This window comes from Brassica oleracea, chromosome C8 (assembly GCF_000695525.1).
Source record: "Brassica oleracea var. oleracea cultivar TO1000 chromosome C8, BOL, whole genome shotgun sequence".
Lineage (NCBI taxonomy): Eukaryota > Viridiplantae > Streptophyta > Magnoliopsida > Brassicales > Brassicaceae > Brassica > Brassica oleracea.
The window spans coordinates 39,812,408-39,832,134 of record NC_027755.1 but is presented as its reverse complement, the minus strand read 5'-3'; the positions used below and the strand labels follow the sequence as shown (position 1 = coordinate 39,832,134).

General features: G+C 33.2%; 4 protein-coding genes across 6 annotated transcripts; 2 read left to right on the top strand and 2 right to left on the bottom strand.

Annotated features, from left to right (window-relative positions):
* The first annotated feature begins 3,019 nt into the window (after window positions 1–3,019).
* LOC106309651 (blue copper protein-like) lies at window positions 3,020–4,400 on the top strand. Its single transcript, XM_013746729.1, has 2 exons — window positions 3,020–3,384; window positions 3,852–4,400. The coding sequence occupies exons 1-2, from the start codon at window positions 3,183–3,185 to the stop codon at window positions 4,346–4,348; spliced, it is 699 nt and encodes a 232-aa protein (XP_013602183.1). The 5' UTR covers window positions 3,020–3,182; the 3' UTR covers window positions 4,349–4,400.
* A 721-nt stretch (window positions 4,401–5,121) lies between these two features.
* Window positions 5,122–7,657, bottom strand: LOC106312522 (palmitoyl-acyl carrier protein thioesterase, chloroplastic-like). 3 transcript variants are annotated; one of them, XM_013750081.1, is made up of 7 exons: window positions 7,497–7,657; window positions 7,190–7,357; window positions 6,519–7,049; window positions 6,298–6,431; window positions 6,091–6,204; window positions 5,782–5,953; window positions 5,122–5,706 (listed from the first exon to the last, which is right to left on the bottom strand). In XM_013750081.1, the coding sequence occupies exons 3-7, from the start codon at window positions 7,020–7,022 to the stop codon at window positions 5,383–5,385; spliced, it is 1,248 nt and encodes a 415-aa protein (XP_013605535.1). In that variant the 5' UTR covers window positions 7,023–7,049; window positions 7,190–7,357; window positions 7,497–7,657; the 3' UTR covers window positions 5,122–5,382. The 3 variants fall into 3 exon arrangements, with proteins under 3 accessions (XP_013605535.1, XP_013605536.1, XP_013605537.1); XM_013750082.1 differs by having other exon boundaries at window positions 7,190–7,300; window positions 7,497–7,629; XM_013750083.1 differs by lacking the exon at window positions 7,190–7,357 and having other exon boundaries at window positions 7,497–7,629.
* Window positions 7,658–16,026: 8,369 nt separating this feature from the next.
* On the top strand, window positions 16,027–17,667 carry LOC106312710 (thioredoxin-like 1-1, chloroplastic). The gene is made up of 4 exons (XM_013750326.1): window positions 16,027–16,379; window positions 16,521–16,697; window positions 16,784–16,948; window positions 17,034–17,667. The coding sequence occupies exons 1-4, from the start codon at window positions 16,191–16,193 to the stop codon at window positions 17,283–17,285; spliced, it is 783 nt and encodes a 260-aa protein (XP_013605780.1). The 5' UTR covers window positions 16,027–16,190; the 3' UTR covers window positions 17,286–17,667.
* Window positions 17,668–17,932: 265 nt separating this feature from the next.
* On the bottom strand, window positions 17,933–19,270 carry LOC106312711. The gene is made up of 4 exons (XM_013750327.1): window positions 19,058–19,270; window positions 18,895–18,961; window positions 18,259–18,339; window positions 17,933–18,170 (listed from the first exon to the last, which is right to left on the bottom strand). The coding sequence occupies exons 1-4, from the start codon at window positions 19,217–19,219 to the stop codon at window positions 18,109–18,111; spliced, it is 372 nt and encodes a 123-aa protein (XP_013605781.1). The 5' UTR covers window positions 19,220–19,270; the 3' UTR covers window positions 17,933–18,108.
* Window positions 19,271–19,727: the final 457 nt, after the last annotated feature.

The following is a 19,727-nucleotide window of genomic DNA, read 5'->3' as shown; positions in this document are numbered from 1 at the left end:
TTCCTCGGAATTTCCTCGGAATATTCCGACGGATTGATATTTCCTCGGAATTCCGTCGGTATATTCCGAGAAAACCAAATTTTGTGTTTCCTAGGAATTTCCTCGTAGTGATAATTCTTGTTAGAATACCGCTGTTTTCTTGTAGATATTTCGAGAAAATTCCTCGGGATATTTCGAGGATTTCATTTTCCGTCGGAATGTCCGTCAGAATACCGCTGTTTTCTTGTAGTGATAATTCTTGTTAATGTATCGAATTAAAAGAAAAAATATGTACATGAGCTCTTGTAGTTTTTTTTTCTTCTTTTCTTTTAATTCGAGACGTTAACAAGCTCTTGTAGTTATAGTCATCTTTTGCTAATAGAATGCCACATTGGAAAAAAATGACTCAAGCATCGACCAAACTGCAGTCAGTATATACAGTTTCCACGGTCGACATCAATTTATTATTCAAGCATATACATAATACCTATTAATTATACAGTCCAAAATAAACACGAATTAGATAGAGATTGTAGGTATCTATACAATTCTGATCGATCGCAACGAAGGTTAGAGATGTGGGCCACGCTTTCCAGTAGTAATACAGACACTTACGTACACCTTCCATCGTCTCGTCCATGCACACACATACACACACATTTAAGAAAAATATATATTTGAAAACTTGTGTGTAGTAAGTGATATACAATGAATGAGTTAGCGAGAAAGAAGAGATACTGAATGAAGGGTGTCCAAAAGAAAAACAGAATCTGAAACGTCAAATCATGTTAGTTGGGGGTCTTTGTATGGCTTTGGCTCTTTGTGCTTCTGACGGGTCTTGTCCACTCGCTTTAATGTTTTCTTTTTCTTTCTTCCTTTTTCATTGCATTTTTTCACTGCGTTGTTAGGGTTTTTTGTTTCCTCCTTCCATTAACGATTAATATCTTGTTTTCTTTGTTATAGAGAAATTTATTCTTGTATACTGAATCAGGTACCCTAATTGTAATTATTATTTTTCTTCCATTTCATGCTTTGTAAGAAAAGCCTAACTACACAAGGGATGAAATGCCAAGTACTATCAATATATATATATATATATATATATATATTATATTTATATATGGTTAAGAATATAAATTAAAAGTGAATAATTTTAAAAAAACATAGATAGGAAAAAAATAGAAATAAAAAAGTAGACAACGATACTGAAAGGAAAGATTAGTTATAGTTTGATACATGTGTTTTTTTTTTGTTTTTTAAATAATGATCATATACACTATATTCTTCACACTATCTTATTATTAATCGAGTTCGTAGGATACCTGACGGGAAAAGTGAGAGTTTTGAAGGGCCACACCGTTTGCTTTATTTCTAGTAGGCCACTTTGGGCCTTTACGACTTCCATTTGCAATGACCCAAAGCAGCCACCCTATTGACTCAAATTGAATTGTCATTTTACCAAATAAAAAGAATATTTTACCTGAATATATTTTTATTATTTATAAAAAAAAAAAACGATTTCCGTCGAGATTACTAATGACTTTACAAAAGATAAAAAGATACGTTTGTAGTATATAACAAGCAACAGATTTCTTGATTATAAAACTATTTGATAGATCTATCATTGCTATACAAGAATATATCTTAGTATATATGATTCCCCACTTATTTGAAACCAACTGAACAAAAGATTGCTTACAGAAAAATTGGTTTCTCGGTTTAGCCGACCGAATCCTTCTGATATTAATTAAAAATGGTCGAATCGCTGGTTTACCGGTTAAGTGAATCAATCCTTCTTCTTCTTTTTTTGGTCAAAGTAAATCAATCCTTCTAAGGTTAGGAATGAAAGGGCAGGACAAGTGCACCACATGCAGTTCTCCCGCAATATATTTACCATTCACGTTTTTCTGTTTGCAAAAGCAGTTTAAACAGAAGATCTGCATGCAGTTCAATATTTTTGTTTTTTTTTTGTGGAAAAAACGAAAGATCTGCATGCAGATCTCATCTGCTAACATTTGGTGGTGTGGATCTGTTTTTTTTTTCTTTTTGATAAAAAATAATTTTGTTACAAACACTTAACTTTAAAATATATTTATTTGATTTTATAAATAATGTACAATGATTAGTTCAAACTATATAGTATGTTACACTACTACTGTTTGTGTTGTTTTTAAATTATAAGCATGACGTTCAATATCGCCGACAAAACACAACATTTTCAAAAGAAGAAGATATAAATCTTCCTACATAAATATCAACAAGGGTAAGTAGTCAATATTTTTTATGTTTTAAAATAGTTAATATATAGGTAAATGATCGAAATTTTGTAAATCTATTGAGAGAATACAATTTTAAATGAAATCTTAACCGAAAACGTGTATTTATTGAATTGTACGATCAAATAATTTTTATGACTGATTACCGTTTCAAATATCTTACACCTACTGGTAGAAAGTTTTCTGGTGGTAAATTTAACCAAAATTTCAATATTAGTGTAACCTACTGGTTCTCTCAAGAAAATCTTGATCACCTAAAAAGAAAATAAAAGAAGTAATAAATATCTTATAAAACATTTACAGGCATTTCGGCCGATTCTATAACATTTAAGATATTTGTTTATATATCTAGGTGTAATTTTTATTGTTTTAATATATGATCTATAGTTTTGAACTGATTTTGTTATTCATAAGTTATAATAAATTATTTGATCGGTTTGATATGTTTCTCTCCTGCATGATCCGCTTGATCTGCACTTGTCCCGCTTGATCAGCACTTGTCCTGTTTGATCTGTATGATCTGCTTGATCTGTCCCGCTTGAACTGGTTTTACCATCCGAAGCCTAAGCTTTATAAAAGTAAGAACACTACAAAACACGTTATGTAAAATTCCATTTAGTAGACTGTAGAAAGGACAGCCGGCAGATATTTATTTTTGAAAGTGTAGGGAAGGGAAGACAGCAAAAGTAAGCTGAGAGATCACGTGGGGGCGGAGAATAAGGCGTCAGTATATGATTGGACCGACCAGTTTGCATTGTTTCAATGTTCCTTCGTATCACCAAACATCAAGACTTCTCCACATGCCGCCAATGACGAGCTCATTACTTTATGTATAGACGACTCCTCTTCCTATAATTTCTTTTATAGCAAAGAAAAGTGTCAGAATCAAGAAAATTGAGAGAGGAAAAGAGAGGGAGAAAAAGAGTTATGCCATACAACATGAGATCTTCATCATCTTGTGTTAGTGTGTTACTCATCGTGTCACTTATGCTTCTGAGTTTGTCGGCTGATGCCTACAAGAACTACACTGTGGGAGGATCCACGGGATGGTTCGATATCCAGGAGAGACCTTCTGCGAATTATCAGAAATGGGCTGATTCCAAAACCTTTTCTTTGGGTGATTTCCTCAGTAAGTTCACGCCAGATTTCATCTCTGTTCTTTTAGTTTGCAAAGCCATAGTAATCTAATAAAAACCAGCTTTAATTTTGTTATAGTGTGAAAAATTGTTGTGAACAAACGTAAATCAAGCACAAAAAAAGAAAGAATATTTAGAGAGTAAATATGATTGAAATAAATATACGTTTAGAGTTTGTGTATAGATTAGATGAATGATTAATTTCTAATCTTTTAAATCCATATCTATATAATTTCAAAATCCGACATTCATTTTCTTTTTATGGTATTTTTTTATCTACTAATCATTTTATTGGTGCACTGAAATTTAATTCAATCAATAATCAACACAAATATTTATATTAAAAAGTTGTGATGTTACTATAGTAAAATGTATTGTTTGAATCGATCCTTTTGTTTTTGGTTTATGTTTAAGATGAAGTCTAAAATCATAAACGTATATGTGTTGTTGTTCAATGTAGTTTTCAACACAGATAGCAACCATTCGGTGGTGCAGACATATGATTTCAAAACTTACAAAGAATGTGACTACAACAACGGTGAAGACAATAGTACAACAGAGTGGTCGGCTGCAAACCCTTCAGCAACATCTCCAGTTCCGGTCTCAGTTAGTGTTCCTCTTGTTAAAGAAGGTCTCAATTATTTCTTCTCAGGAAACTATGACGGCGAACAATGTAAATTTGGACAGCATTTCATGATAAATGTAACACATGGTCAAGGCCTACCATCACCAGATAAAGATGATGAAACGGCCCCTGGACCAGGCCAATCCTCTCAATCCGGCGATGATGATGAAGTTGCTCCAGATACTATAGTTCCCGCCAATTTTGACCATCCTAAAGATATTGAGAGTGATGATGATGATAGTTTGGTTAAGGGTAGTAAAAGTTCTTCTTCCACTACAAAATATAATTTGTTATGTTTGGTTTTAATGGGGTTCCTAGCATCATCCTTTTAATAAATTCTTCTTGTGTGTGTATAGTATAATAATCATTTTTTTCATTTGGAGATATCATAATAATTATCTTAGCTTATAATTATAATAATAATATTTACGAAATTATATACATAAAATATGTGTGTTCTTGAGGTATAATAATAAGTATCCTAGTGAAAAACGAAACCAATAGAACGATTTGAGTTAGTTTTTTTACAAGTTAGCTAATAACTTTGGTAATTGTATTATTACTGGTGGTATCAGTGGATGATAATTAAGAAGCATGTCATTGATAGATAGACTATGATGAGACTGCATTGGGGGTCCTCCATAAAAAAACATGGTGATGTTTCCTCATGACCTAACTCTCAACGTCAATATAGAGTGGAACTGCAATATATAATATTAAGTTGGAGGATAATTGAACAATAGTTGAAGGGAGAAGGCATCTCTAAACATATTATATCGAGTTGGATGGTCATATACTTTAAGATTATGTTACTCTAATAATGAAGAGGATACATCCACCCGAAAGTCAAACACAAGTACACAACCACTTACTTACAGCTAGCAAACAAATTTGAAGTAAAGTTTGTTTTAATGCACGTAAGACGGTAAGAGGGTTGAGTTTAGACTTTGCTTTCATGATTAATTGCTTTATGGCTTTTCTAATGACATTCTTGCTGGACAAACTACAAAACTGTTGTTCGTGTCTCTTTAATAGCCGTTCAAATAATTGACAGATACTAACAAAGCATCACATTCCTTTCAAAGTACCTGGCAACAGCTACAAAAGAAAGTAGAATAAATTTTAGGATAAGAAAGTTATTGCCTTGTCTGGCCCTGGCACATGGGTTTACAATAATATATCACATAATACACCCATTTCCCATAAGAATACCAAAAAAAAAAGAAAACTAGAAAAATTAAATAAATAATAATATATGTCTCCATTGAAGCAAAATGAAAAACAAAAAAGAAGAAATATACAAAGGTGGTGGTTGCAAGAAGGTAGCAGCAGGTACAGTTTTACAAAGGAACCAAAGGACCAATGTTTACGATGTAGCAGTGTCCCAAGTTGTTGCTTCTATCTTGGAACTCCACTCTGTTCTTCCTCTCACCACTTCAGCTCCATCCTGGAGACGAAGCAAATGCTGACACTCCACTTCCCCGGCTGTCCCGAGGTTACCGACATCACATCCAGAGACCGCGGTGAGAGACTGAAGCACACTGTCTCTCCCGCACTCCCTGCGATACTCCAGAGTCATGCTTTTCAGCTTCTGACTCTCCAGCATCCCTGCTGGAGCACTCTCCAGTATCCACCCGATGTACTTTACATTGTTAACATGCTGGTTAACATCTAAGTCACTCCAACTCGGCTGAAAAAAAAGTTTATTACCAAACCATTAGAACCTCAAGAGTTTTAAAGGCTTGTTGAAAGGTAGGGTACTTACAGTGAGACCCGAACGAACATAGTCAGCAGTCTTGTCATCCAGTTTTGTTAACTTTCTGCTGTCTTCGGCAATGACAGGATCAGAGTTCACAAAATAAGGCTCTATTTCCCCACGAACCTCTTCAGGAATCTTTGACAATCTCCTTGTCAGTTTATTCATCATCACCCACAAACTGCAAAAAGAAGAAAATTGCCATACATATACAACTATAAAGTCTCTATTATCATATTAATGGCAGAGCAAACAATACAAACAGAGAGCAAAATGATAATAGCTGGAGTCAGTAAACCAAAACATAAGAACTCTGACCTTGATGCTCGCGTTACAATTTCTCCAGTATTGCAATCCCGAACCAGCCAATCACGACGCATACCATTCTTTCCGGACTGACTAACCCATGTATCCACTTCCACAACATCTCCCCTGTTAGTCAGATATTTGAATAAGTAATGATCTATGCAAACTGTAATATGCATAATGATTTTAAGTTAAGTGGTAAGACTGACAATGGCTTACCAAGTAGGATATTTATCAACGACAACCTGCATACGAGCAACGACCCATATCAAGTTCTTCTTAAACATCTCGGGAGTAGAACCAAACCCATTTTCCAGCAGTCCGGCAGACTTCACATGGTTTAGGGCCGTTTCCTGTCATTAGCATAAGAGCTTGTCATGAGCATATATATCTATTGGGTGTCCAGTGACAAGTGTGATAACAATCAAAGTAGTACCTACCTGTAAATGATTCATAACAGTTTCTATAGACGCAGAGCGATCAGCACCTATCTCATAAGACCTAATGGAGAAATTCTGACGAAACACAAGACCATCCTGAACGATTCTCCCTAAACCGAAAGGATCCATTATCATATCAGAACGCCTGGGTTTCCAGTCAAGCATCATCCACTGTTTCTCAGCCGCTAAGAAAATAGTTGTTATGGCAGCGAGAAGCATGCTCCAGTCAGGCAGCTGGTTGATAAACGTCCTCGGTGCGGGTGCGGGTTGCGAAGTCTCGTTGTCAGACTTTGATATCTCTACAGAACCAGGCAAGTTAGCTTTCTTCCCGTTGATCTTGGGTGGAGCCTGAGCGTTTGGTTTAACCTTCATCCTCCCAGAGCTTGGCGTTGAGTTAAGTCCAGCGAAGTTCGTGGACGCAACTCTGTTCCCCTTCCCATTAGTATCAAGAGAGGAGGAAGATGGAACATGAAAAAACGACGACGTAGCGGAAGTAGCCACCATGACGAGGAAGATGAGCTTTCAAAGACACTAAACACCACACAAAAAAAAAACAATAAAGAGGACCAAGTTAATCAACAAAATGAATGATGTCTGTAAACGAACACACAAAAGAGAGTGGCATACTTCAAAAGCTAACACCTTTAACAACTAGAAAGATGGATACTCACCAAGTAATCAACGGAAGTAAAGGAACAATTTTTATGTGTAAGAATGATCAAGTTTCAACCATTGAGCTATAAACAATCCAAACCACAGCTGCAGGTTCACAATACTCTCAGCTGACACTCGAAATCGACAATTTTCAATTAGAGATATTGGGGGGAAAAAATCCAGATCTGAAATCAAAACAACGGAGAATCTATAAAATCAGATCGTGGAGGCTCAATTCGAATACACATTATTTCGATAACGCGATTGAATCGAAAGCAAACAGATAACGAAATTCAAACGAGATTTAAGGAAGAGAGATCCTACGAAGTGTACAATGAAGGTTACGCCAATCTCTTCGGAGTCTCCCCAAACCCTAAAATTCTCCTTTGTGTGTGTGTGCCTCTCTCGATCTCCCTTTCCTTTTGTTTAAATTTGTCTCTCTGTATTTTCTTTTCTTTCTCAGTTATATTTATTTTTTTAATTCACGTCTTTTTTTGGCAATTCTCAATAATACTTTTAGAGTGAAAATATCTATCTATATATAAAAAAATGTTTGTCTCCCTCATGTTGCGCTACTTCAGCATTCACGTTAATAAATCGGGCGACGTCGCGACGACACGTGTCTCCCTTCATTAAAAATCATTCAATTTGTTATGTTCGGTTTTGGGCTTACACCATTATTTTGTGGAATTTGCATAATTTCATCTGGGCATAAACAAATTAAAGCTTGCCCCGTAGTCACAAAAATTTTCAACGTGGAGCCGCCACTCAACTTTAGGGTTCATCTTCTCCTGCAAACTCCGATTACGATAAACCAAAAATAGATGTTCTGAAGGGTTGTAAGAGACGAGTATTCATGAGTAGTCTTTGCGTCCTTTGCGGTTTCGTCTGCGGTTCTTCTCCCCTCCTCGAAGGCGTTACAAGTTGCATTGATTCGACGCCATTAAAAATTTATTAACTCTTTCATCCCACTGCACCACAATCAATCATTCAATGATTTTTATATTTCTTACAAGCGGTGGATCACAACTATAAAAAAAGGTATGGCTTCATCCCGTGAACATCATCCCTACAAATCCTAATAACTTTTGAAATTTTTTTTACAGGAGAATGATTTTGGTTACGTTTATTGATTTGGTTTTTGTTTGTTGATGTAAGATGATTTGGGTATTGTTTATTGATTTAAAAAGCTTAGATGATTTTGGCTCCGTTTCTTTTTTTTTGTTTTTTTATTGATGGATGATGATTTTGGTTTCGTATGCTAATTTAGAACGATTTAGATGATTTTGGTTTCGTTTGTTGTTTCTGTTTTTGTTTGTTAATGTAAGACTATTTTGTTTCTGTTTATTCATTTAGAAAGTTTTGAATTTTGATACCCTGTGGAGTTAAGCGTTGGTGATGAGGCTGACGAAGTTGTTTTAATACTCTGTCTTATAGGCTGGAGGTGTTGCGTACCCAGATGATATTCAGCTCCCCTGTTTATTACCGACATTGTTAGAAAGACATACACGTTCCAGCTCAGCCTGACCAGTTTCAGTTACACTGCGAAGCATCAGACTTTCACAATCTCACCCATCTTCAACGAGCGCTAGTGTCTTCGTGTCTCTGATTTTGTTGTCGATATAATTTTGTATCTACATTTGATGCCACTTTTCTGTACGTTAAAGTAACATTGTGCATCTTGGTTTTATCAGGGTGGCAACGGTGGTCTAGGAGATGATTTGAACGGTGGAAGTTCAACTCAAGTTCAGTCTAAAAATGTATGTCTTTATTCCATTTTCGAGCATTGCCATTTATTCCATTTTGCAGGCACAGTTGATGCTATTTAGACAAATACAAGTTTTACTTTCTACGAGCCATTTTCAAACTTCATGGAGAATATATTTCATGCTGAATATAATCGATCGTGTAGAGTTTGAAAAATAGTTAAAAGGGTGGTCTTTTGAATCCCCAAATAGCTTGAGTTTACCAAAGTGGGAAAACCAAGCTCCAATGCTTTTTAGTCCCTGAATCATCTTCCAATTCATATATTGTTTTCTCTTCGAGGTTATGAAAAGATGTTCAAGTTTATTAAAATGTCAAAAGATAAAAATATGCCCTGTTTTTTTAAAAAAGATTCTCCTAGAGAATGGCAAGCGTCAAGTTATGTACATGCTCCAGCAATTTGGCAGATCTTGATTAAAACAAAACACAAAATTGTAGATAGGATTATAGTGAAAGTGTTATATTCCGTTGCGATTGTTCCTTAGATTTCTTATACAAACTTTTTATTTTACATATTAAACAAAGCTGAGATCTCAAAGTTTGTGAATTTGATAGAACACAAAATGTCTGACTCAATCAGAAACAGAGAAGGAACAGAGAACCTAGATGACTAGACAGAACATTCCTAAGTGCTATATGAACATTCCTAAGTGTCCAACGAGTTTGTTGGTTTATCATAATATTTCTCAAGTACATGCCAAGATTCAAACAAACAATTATATTTAAAAATAGCAATTCTCAGTATTGGATTGTCATGATGGGTATCTAACTTTTTGCATAATTTAAAACAATGGATTTCACAGAAATGTGTAAAATGTATTCAGAAACAAATTTATATTCGAGAGAAAAAAATATGTGTTGAATATCAACTTTAGTTCTGAATAATTTTATTATATTTATTATTGTGATAGAGGCAAAACCAGTATTGAAAATGAAAATTTTCTTAATAGTTAGATAAACCTATAACTTTAAATAATAATAACAAAAACAAGTGGTGAATATATATTAAAATCATTTTAGTTATGTTTTCCTTCACTATAACTTCCTCCAATAAATTATTTGATATGAAAGTGGTATGTAACTAAAGTAAAAATTTGCTAGAGAAGTATACTATTTCATTAATTTACAAAATACTATTTTCAAACAATATTTTAAAATATCATGAGAAACATTCCTAACAAATAACTTTGTTACTAAACAGAGTTCAACAAAAGATATAATAAGTTACAAAACATAACAAGTAAAACTATTTATTATAATGAAAGACCATGATTTTAAATAAAATTATATTATATTTTATATTTTATATTATATTTTAATTTTAAATGATTTAGTTTGTAGATAGACTAATTTATTATCATGAAATAAATAATTTGTGTAAAAGTTTTTCAAAACTAAAATATTCTTGAAATAAATTTAGTATTATTTATTTAAAATTTATATTTTTATTATGTCAAATTGAAATATAAATAATAGCACTATATATATTATTACATTTTCTGAATTATTTTTTTCTAACTTTGTATTCTCTAAAAAATTGTGAATAATGAAAATACTGTCATTTTAATTCAAACCAAAAATATTTATTGAAATCAATAATATTATCTCAATTTTTTTATTATTATTTGTTTGTCTATGATATCGTTTTCAATCTATAATGATTTTAAATGCTTTATAAAATTAATATAAATTTATATAAAATAGCTTTTATTATAAATTCTCGTCCGTAGGACGGGCCGACTCTAGTTAAAATATACAAATATGCGCATAGAGAGAGAGAGAGTCTGTAAGGATGGGTGAGAGATAAATGTTGATGAAATGGTATTTTTATTTACGTATATACTAGGTGATTTTCCCGTGCTCATGCACGGATATAAATATTTATAAAGTAAATATATTATAATAATTGATTGCTATTTATTTTTAATTTTAAATTAATTTATAATTTGTGTGCATGATTTATATTATTACTATTATATTACTTTAGTAAGACATATTATTTTAGATATGTTATATCTACTCGGTTTTTTTACAGTTGATTTAGTTATCATTTGGATATATTCGATTGCATATATTTTTCCGAATTCAACTATTAAATATTTTATTCTAAATATATTAAAATTTTCATTAATTTTCCTATGTGTATTTAGGTTGGTTGTTATCTTAAATATGTAAATATATTATAGTAAAATTATGTATACCTTATGATATATTGTGATTAAAATAAAATAAAAATTAAACTAAAGCGTCTGATTCTAAATTACATAAATTAATATAACAATAATACTCTAAACTCTCATGCATATATATAAGTACAAATATAATTAATTCATACATTTTTGGAAGTTCATGAACACATATCAATATTGACAATAATTAAAATATTTTTAAAATTCTAAATAATTTTATGCCATAGATTTATTAAATGGTAAATTAAAATTTATTTTAAATAATCTTAAAATGAGAATTCCGATTTGCTTTGGTATCTTGATTATATATTAAGTTCTAGAAACATAAAAATTTAAAAGAAAATTATATATTAAGAAAATATATAATTTTAATAATAATAAAATATAATATATCTCCCTCGTTAAAGTATATAGTGTTATGCTTTGGTATTTACATTATATACAAATATATATTTTCATATAAGAAAATATAGATATAAAGAAACTATTTTATTACTTCAAAATTATATTTTATGTTATTTATAAATATTTTTAAATGGAATATTACTTTTTTCCGAACTTTTCTTTTTAATGAAATCATAATATACATACATATATTTTTGTTTCTAAATTTGCTTTTTAAACTTTATAAATATTTACTTTTTATTGTATATGTTATTTGGAAAATTATAAAAAGAAAACTAAACTAAAAGTAAATAATAATATTTAAATGTAATATTTTTAATTCATTAAGTGTATCAGTGTAATCAACCATCATGAGAGTTAACGTGAGCGCGACACATAGAAAACTGACTTCTCAAATAATATTATAGAGATGTAGACCCACATTTTGGTTTTTATTTATTTATTTACCATTTTACCCTTTTCTTGTAACAAGATTGTTACATAATTAGGCATATTTATCCATTCGCATTTTGGTATCTTAATTTTTTTCATGCTGATTGTGGCACGCTATGACTTGATTGATTGTTAATTTCGTGTAGGTTTCCATACTTTGGATTTGATTTATCGCATTTGAGTATTTGTTAATCAAACTAACCAATCACTCACTATGATATATTCGTAGAGAAAAAGACGGGTATCAGATTCTTGTTAGTAGAGAATGGTCACTTTTGGCACCGACGAATTGTAATAAATCATCAAGTGGGCACAAGAGACATCAACACGGTGTACTACTACATCATGTGCATTATCTTCTCTCTTTCTTACTTGCATTTTTATAAAAACATCGAAGGAACAACATTTTAAAAACTTGAAATATATACCTTTTATCTGCAATTAAATTCTTTTGGAATCCATTGAATTCGTAAATTCAATAGCACAACCCTCTAAAATTTATTTTATAAGTTTGAAATTCTTCTAGAAACAAAAAAAAAAATACTAGAGATAAAAGTGGGCCTGCAATGAAAGTTTAATGACTGAATGGGCAGTTTAGGCCCAACAACTAACTGAAAGTTTAATGACCGTATGGGTACAAGTTTAATGACCGAATGGGTACAAGTTTAGGCCCAACAAGAAACTGAGAGTTTAATAACTGGGTGAAAGTTTAGGCCTAACAACCAACTGAAAGTTTGTGCTCAATAATAGTAAATATGAGATGGGGTTAGTGAATGCAAGAAGTGATAACAGATCCTGAAGTGGAAACTTCAGAGGATATTTTGACAAAGCATTTCAAGAGGCAGGACTTGGACAAAGTGTTGGACTCGTTGCGAGAGATTGGTGAGCCGGGAAAGAGTGAGGCAGATAGAGTCCTCTGCTTTCAGGAAACTCAAGAACGAGAAGAGAAACAACCATTTGCAGCAATACTTAGTTGCATAATCAAAGTATTTTGTGCATAGAACCCGAGTATACTTCGTTATACAAGCAGTAATTGTTTTCTTAGCATTTGCTATTTTTGTGGCGACCACATGCAACTTTGATTTACAAAGCAGGTGAGAACTTATCTGCATTAATATTAAAGTCACATTTTCCTAAAGACAAAGAACTAAAAACGAACAACTTGTTTTCACTTTTTAAAAGTGTTTGGTAATAATGATCTCTTTCTTCTATCTCTCAGAGTGTTCTTCTTTCACATCTTTCAGTATTAATGACATCGTGTAATACGAGCAATGGTCTTAGTCACTATCATTGTTTCATAATAGGATAAAAAGGATAGTAATTTTCATTTTTTCTATGTTCAGGTGTTGCCTCAGGAATTTTAGATTGTGGCAGTAGCTACACATTGTTTCTCTTCACCCTGTCTCTGGAATCACAAGTGCTGATGGTAGTGGCTAAATATTGAGGTAGTATAAACACGAGTATAAAAAATAACTATTCATTCACATAATCAATATATAACAATTAAATAAATATTTGTTTCAAATGGTGTTTTGTTCTTTTAAGTTTCTTTGTTTTTTTTTAGTTTAATTGACGTTTGTTCAAAACAAAGAACCAACTACGAGCTTAATTTTTTAGCAAAAAAAAAAAAAAAAAAAAAAAAAAAAAAAAAAAAAAAAAAAAAAAAAAACTACGAGCTTAATTTGGCCGACTGACAATTCAGAGATTAATTGTAATATTGATATTATTCAGCGCTTCGGCCGACCTGATGATATTAATGCAACTTTTCATGTGAAGTACAAAAATATGGTGATCACTACAAAAAAATAAAAATGAAGAAAGAATAGGTAGCTGCGTTTTGTCACCTTTCACAAAATTGTGGCTCTTGTATTTTGCTGTTCGTATTGGACAACATATGGCATAGTTTTTTTTTGTTTCGTGCAACAATTATACATTTACTTACTCTTATATCTTTTCATTTTGCCAAAATACTTAATCGCAACATATTAGTCATTTAATTATTCAACTATCTTTTTTAATTTATGCTGTGCATTAACACTAATAATCACAGTCATTGTTATGTTTTGGTCCACGTCAAGTTTGTGTTTCTCAACACTCGGACTTTGTTATTTAGCTACGATTAAATATCTCTCTTGTAACGTACTGACTATCGTCATGAGTGTAGGGAGTGTAGGGTTATACAAGTTCCTTTCATGCAATATTTAGATTAGAACTATAGAAAGAAAAAGAGATTAAAGGTGGTGGAGGCAGTGAGACCCACGTGACGTGGAATGGGCCTGAATACATTTTCTTTTTTTTGTCAACATACTTTTCATTAAGCCTTTTGGCTAAACATGAGTACAATATTTAATTAGACTTAAAGTCAACACGTGAACAATCTGAAAATAGAGCATACAATCTAACGAACACGTGTAAGCAGATCCCCATATGTTGGCATTACGTGGCTGGATACTAGGACGCATGTTAGACACCTGTTGATTCCCCCAACCTTGGCTCCACCACCGAAGAGGAGTAGCTCGCCGGCGAAGCTCTCCATCAGAACCTCCGCAAGACTTCAAGTCAACTAAAGCTTGTACTCACTTGGAAAACGCCTTTCACTCAAACCGAGACAAATTGATCAGAGGGACCTTGATTCACCGTTAATTAAACACATAGGAAGTTCAAGTCGGGATGAAAGGAGACTCTTTGTTGGACCGTTGTCAAACGCCAACTCTGCTGAATCTTCTTCATAGAGACTTATAAATCCATCAAACTCACTCTTCTTCCAGTCCAAGATGCTTCACTTCGACGACATAGAACACGGCTGATATATCATGTGAAGTCTGATTCTTTTAGGAAGAGATAAAGTTGAAACGATGAAAAAAGATATCAGATCAATAGCCATCGGAATTGAAATGAAGATCAGTGAAAGGGATGATATGAAACCCGAACAAGTCGGTAAAACAAAAGTCGCCTTACGAAAGGGTAATCCGCTAACCGGAAGTTTATTTCGATCTAAAGATCGATTATATGATACAAAGATAACAAAAACAAAATAGAAACAGAGATGGCGACCGACGGCGAGATGCACGCCGGCCACCGGAACAGTTTTCACTTTTTTTTTCAGTAAAATGTTTATTATTTTCATGCGTTGGCTAACTTGCTTCCTTAAATTCCAAATCCAAATATGAACCATTACTTTTCTATTAAATATCGTTTACGCTAATTGTCGTTTATACACTCATTTCACATATTTTCTTCAAAAAATATACTCATTTCACATACAACACAAATATTCACGAGGCCCATAACCTTTCTATTTGTCTACCATTCATTCTAGGGATGGAACATCACATAATTGAAAAATTTAAAATTTTAATTTCATTTTCTTTTCTGTAATTCTAGCAGATTAGTCAATGAGTTAATTTAATCCATGCAAAGCAAATGAAGATATGCAAATGTTGAATCTAATCTTTTGTAAAGTGAGAAACATGAAAACCGATATATACTCTTTCCGTTTTAAAATGTTACATATTTTAAATTTTTCACACATTTTAATAAAACACACTAAATTTGCATAATTTTTTTATTTATTTATTTTTATTTATAATTTTAAACCAATAAAAATCTAATAAGTACAATTAAGTTTTTAAAAATTTGCAATTAGTTAATAAAACATGCATCTAAAATGTAAAAAATAAATTTTTTTGAGACAAAATTTTTCTTTAAAATATGCAACTTTATAAAATGAACGGAGTATATGTTTATTTACATTAATGAAATTGAATAAGCGTATACTACTATTCATCAGCTCATTTTCACACTAAAACACGGTAAATAAAAAAAAACATAATCCGATTCCAAGATTAGATAATTCTGCTTAACATCCGGGAAAACTCGTGAACCTTATCCATAATCAGTTTTTTTTTTTAATCTCTGACCGACTCCAACTCATTATCACAAAAACCAACCGTCAGATCTAAAAAACTTTTCAAATCCAAATCGAACGGTCCAGATCTCCTAACGAAAAACAAACAGCTTTCTCCTCCTCCAGAAGAAAACTCATTCCTTTTCCATTTTTCCTTATAAATTTTCTCGTGCAAGAGAAAAAAAAACAAAAAAAAAAACAAAAGCCCTGCTGGCGATTAAAGATTGCTGAGAAGACACGTTGTCTCCGTGAGAAAGAGAGAGAGTTGCTTTTCTTCTTCTAGAGTCTCTTCTCGTTCTAAATTTGATTACTTTTCTTCTAATGGCGGAAGCAGCAATTAGCAGAACGAATCTGATATTCCGAGGAGCTTGCGTGAATCAACACCACCATGCAGATGATTACTCTGTCTCATCACCTGTGAGTTTCGGTCTGAGAAAGAGCTTCCCTTCTCTCAAGCTGAAGCCTTTTAATCAATTCCAGAGCTCCCGATCATCATCCATCACAGCTCAGGTACACACATGCGAGATCTAATTCAGACGAAATCGATACTAAAGATTATACCTTTTTAGCTTTTTAGGGTTTGACTTTGTGGATTTAGGGTTTTCGGATCTGTTAAAAAAAAAAGAAGTGATCTTTACATATTGTTTACAGACGACGCTGAGGATCGGGACGCCTCAGAAATGGTGGGAGAAGGGTCTGAAAGAGAACATGAGAGAGATCTCTTCAGCTCAGGAGCTTGTTGACTCTCTAACCAACGCTGGTGATAAGCTCGTTGTGGTTGACTTCTTCTCTCCTGGCTGTGGTGGATGCAAGGCTCTTCATCCTAAGGTATGATAATAAAGATTCACTTTTTTTTGGATGCTAGAAAAAAAAGATCAAATTTTTATAATCGTTATGGTTTGTGATTGTTGCAGATATGTCAGTTGGCAGAGCAGAACCCTGATGTGCAGTTTCTTCAGGTGAACTACGAGGAGCACAAGTCCATGTGTTACAGTCTCGGTGTCCACGTCCTCCCTTTCTTCCGATTCTACCGAGGCGCTCATGGTCGTGTCTGCAGCTTCAGCTGCACAAATGCTACGGTAACGTTTCTCATCATCTCCACATTAACTCAAGAGATCATCATTCAGTTATAATAATCATCGATTTTTTTTTTGTTATGTTCAGATCAAGAAGTTCAGAGATGCGTTGGCGAAGCATAGTCCAGATAGGTGCAGCCTCGGACCGACCAAAGGGCTTGAAGAGAAGGAGCTTGTGGCGCTTGCAGCTAACAAAGAACTCAACTTTAGTTACACACCGAGGGCTGTACCAGTTGAGGAAGAAGAAGCTCCCGTCCCCGCTTCAAAACCAGGTCTTCCTGTTCCTCATTCATCCATGAGCGCCAATGATGAGAAGACATTGGTCTCCGCAGGGAGATGATATGGTTCTCTGTGAAAGAATAAACATTTCTCTGTACAGTTTGGTTGTACTAGCAACTGGATATATATGTTGCAGTACCTAAAAGTTGTAAGTTCTTGGAGCAGCCGGTTTAATGGGGGTTTAGTTTTTTTTTCGGGTTCCCCTGAGCAAAACCGGTTTCATGTGGTTTTCCTAGAGCAAGACCAGTTCCTATGGTTCTCGAGTTTTGCTCAGTTCTTATGGGATTTAGAGTGGAAGGTCATGTGCACACAATGGAAGCTTTCTACTTCAATCTGCTTCAGTAGGATGCTTTGTTTCTTTGGCTTGTTTTTTTTTTTTTAACTGCTTTAAGGTATTTCTATGCAAGTAAAAACATCCAGTGAAAATTATGTTGCAAATATCACTCAATGGATTTGGTATTTTATATAATGTTTTAAAGGTCGTTTATGAAGCTATTAAAGTTTTCAAATGGTGGTGTGTGACTTGTTATCTCTTTCATATGATGATGGTTAATTTACATTTGTCAGTTTAGCATTCTTTTGTCTAATTTATGAAAGTAATCATAGGCCTTTCGAGTGTTTAGCGTTTCTAAACGTTGGCAAACGTTGAACAGATTTTGCCATCTGGGAGTTGTAATTGAATCGGCAGAGAAGGTTCGGAGACTGAAATAGTGATATTGCAAATTTGATATGATGCACACTTCTTTGACAGAAGAACCGAATCAGCACCCGAGTCATAATACAAAATGGGATCTTTGTAAGCGAGAACATATTAGAAATAGAAAAACTATAGGATTCGAAAAGGTAACAAAAGTTGAAATCCTATTGAAACACTCCAAGTCTGATCATTCTAGCATCTGATCAGTAGATACTTTGCCACCAGCTTTCTGGCTTTTCTTCTTGTTGCCTGCTTACAAGGAACATATTTGTATCAAGTAAACAATAGGCATTGAGATCAAATGAGATATAAGAGAGCCTGCAAACTCAATGTTTACCTTTATTCTTTAGTTTATTGAGCTTTATTGTCTTCTTCACGCTAAATTTTCTTGCAGGTTTCTCGGAGTCTTCTGATGCAACTATGAGACGAGATAAGAAAAACAAGTTTTAGTCAAGCAATAATGAAAAAATAAAAGAAGTTGCAATATCAAAGAAAATGCAAACAAAGCCTTGACAACTAAGGCCAACTCAAAAACACTATTTTAGTGTGATTTTGAAACAAAAACCTTCTCCATCCCAACACTAAAAATTACGCCGTTTTAGTGCAACACTATAATTTTAGACCAAATTTGATGCGACAAGTATTCATCCCGCTAAAACACTATTTACTTATTTTATTAATAAAACCGACAATTAAATAAATGATAAATAAAAAACATAAATAAATATAATATTATAAAATAGTTTTTAGCTTGAAGTTTAGTGTTATGGTTGGAGAGAACACTTTTTTTAGTGCTGAAATTAAACTAAAATAGTGTGATTTTGACACTAAAATAGTGTTATGGGTTGGAGATGCTCTAAGCAAGAAGTTTCAGATTTTAAATTCAAACTGCTTGCAATCTCTAAAAAAAAAGTTTTGAAGTCAAAGAGATCAATTAGCAACAAGTCAAAAACAAAAGGTCAGTAAATTTAACCTTCAGCAGAAGCCATCTCTACGTCCTCCATAGTAACAAGACCCTTCTCAACCATCTCTTTCTGCTCCTGTTACCAACCAACGACAATTATTATTAGTAAAACTTTCTACTCAATTTTGAAAAAAACCAACTAAGTGGCAATAAGGCTTTGTTAGATTCTTACTCTGCGCCATTTGCGAAGGAGTTTTTTCTGACGTTTACCGGAGACGGCGACAACGGGAGCTCTGGACTTCAGTTTATTAGTGAGTGGATCGCCGTGGATTGCTCGCTTCCTATCCGCTTTCGCCTCCCTCTTCTTCTTCGCTATCTCATTGTATTTCGCCATTGATTGATTCTTCACCCCCCAAACTTAAAAACCTTCTCGCCTCCCACTCGAAAACTCCAATAGAAGTTCTCTTCCTAATAAAACCCTAAATCCACTACTGTATTTGGGCTTTTGCGTTGTCTTTTATTTGGGCCTTTTCTATATCTTTAATTGTTTTGAACCAAGCCCACATGTTTCGAAACTCATTGGGTTATCCTAAGACAGCCGCTAGTAGGCCCCTTGCTCAAAGGCTGTTGATCCATGTAAATTTGTATGTACACTAAAGTTGTAAATAAAAACATTTTTTACGAGCTAAAAAGGTCAACAAGGCTTTAGTTTAAAAATTATATAAGGTTGATTTTCTAGAAGAAATTAAAAGCACTGGACTGTATTTCGAAAGATTGATGAAAAGCTATGCATTTTATAAGAAAATGAATGACATAAATTGGATTCAAACTAAACTACCAACTTTTTTTTTTTAAATAGATTTCTGTAACTCTGATTTTTATTTTATTAAAAGTTTGGATGA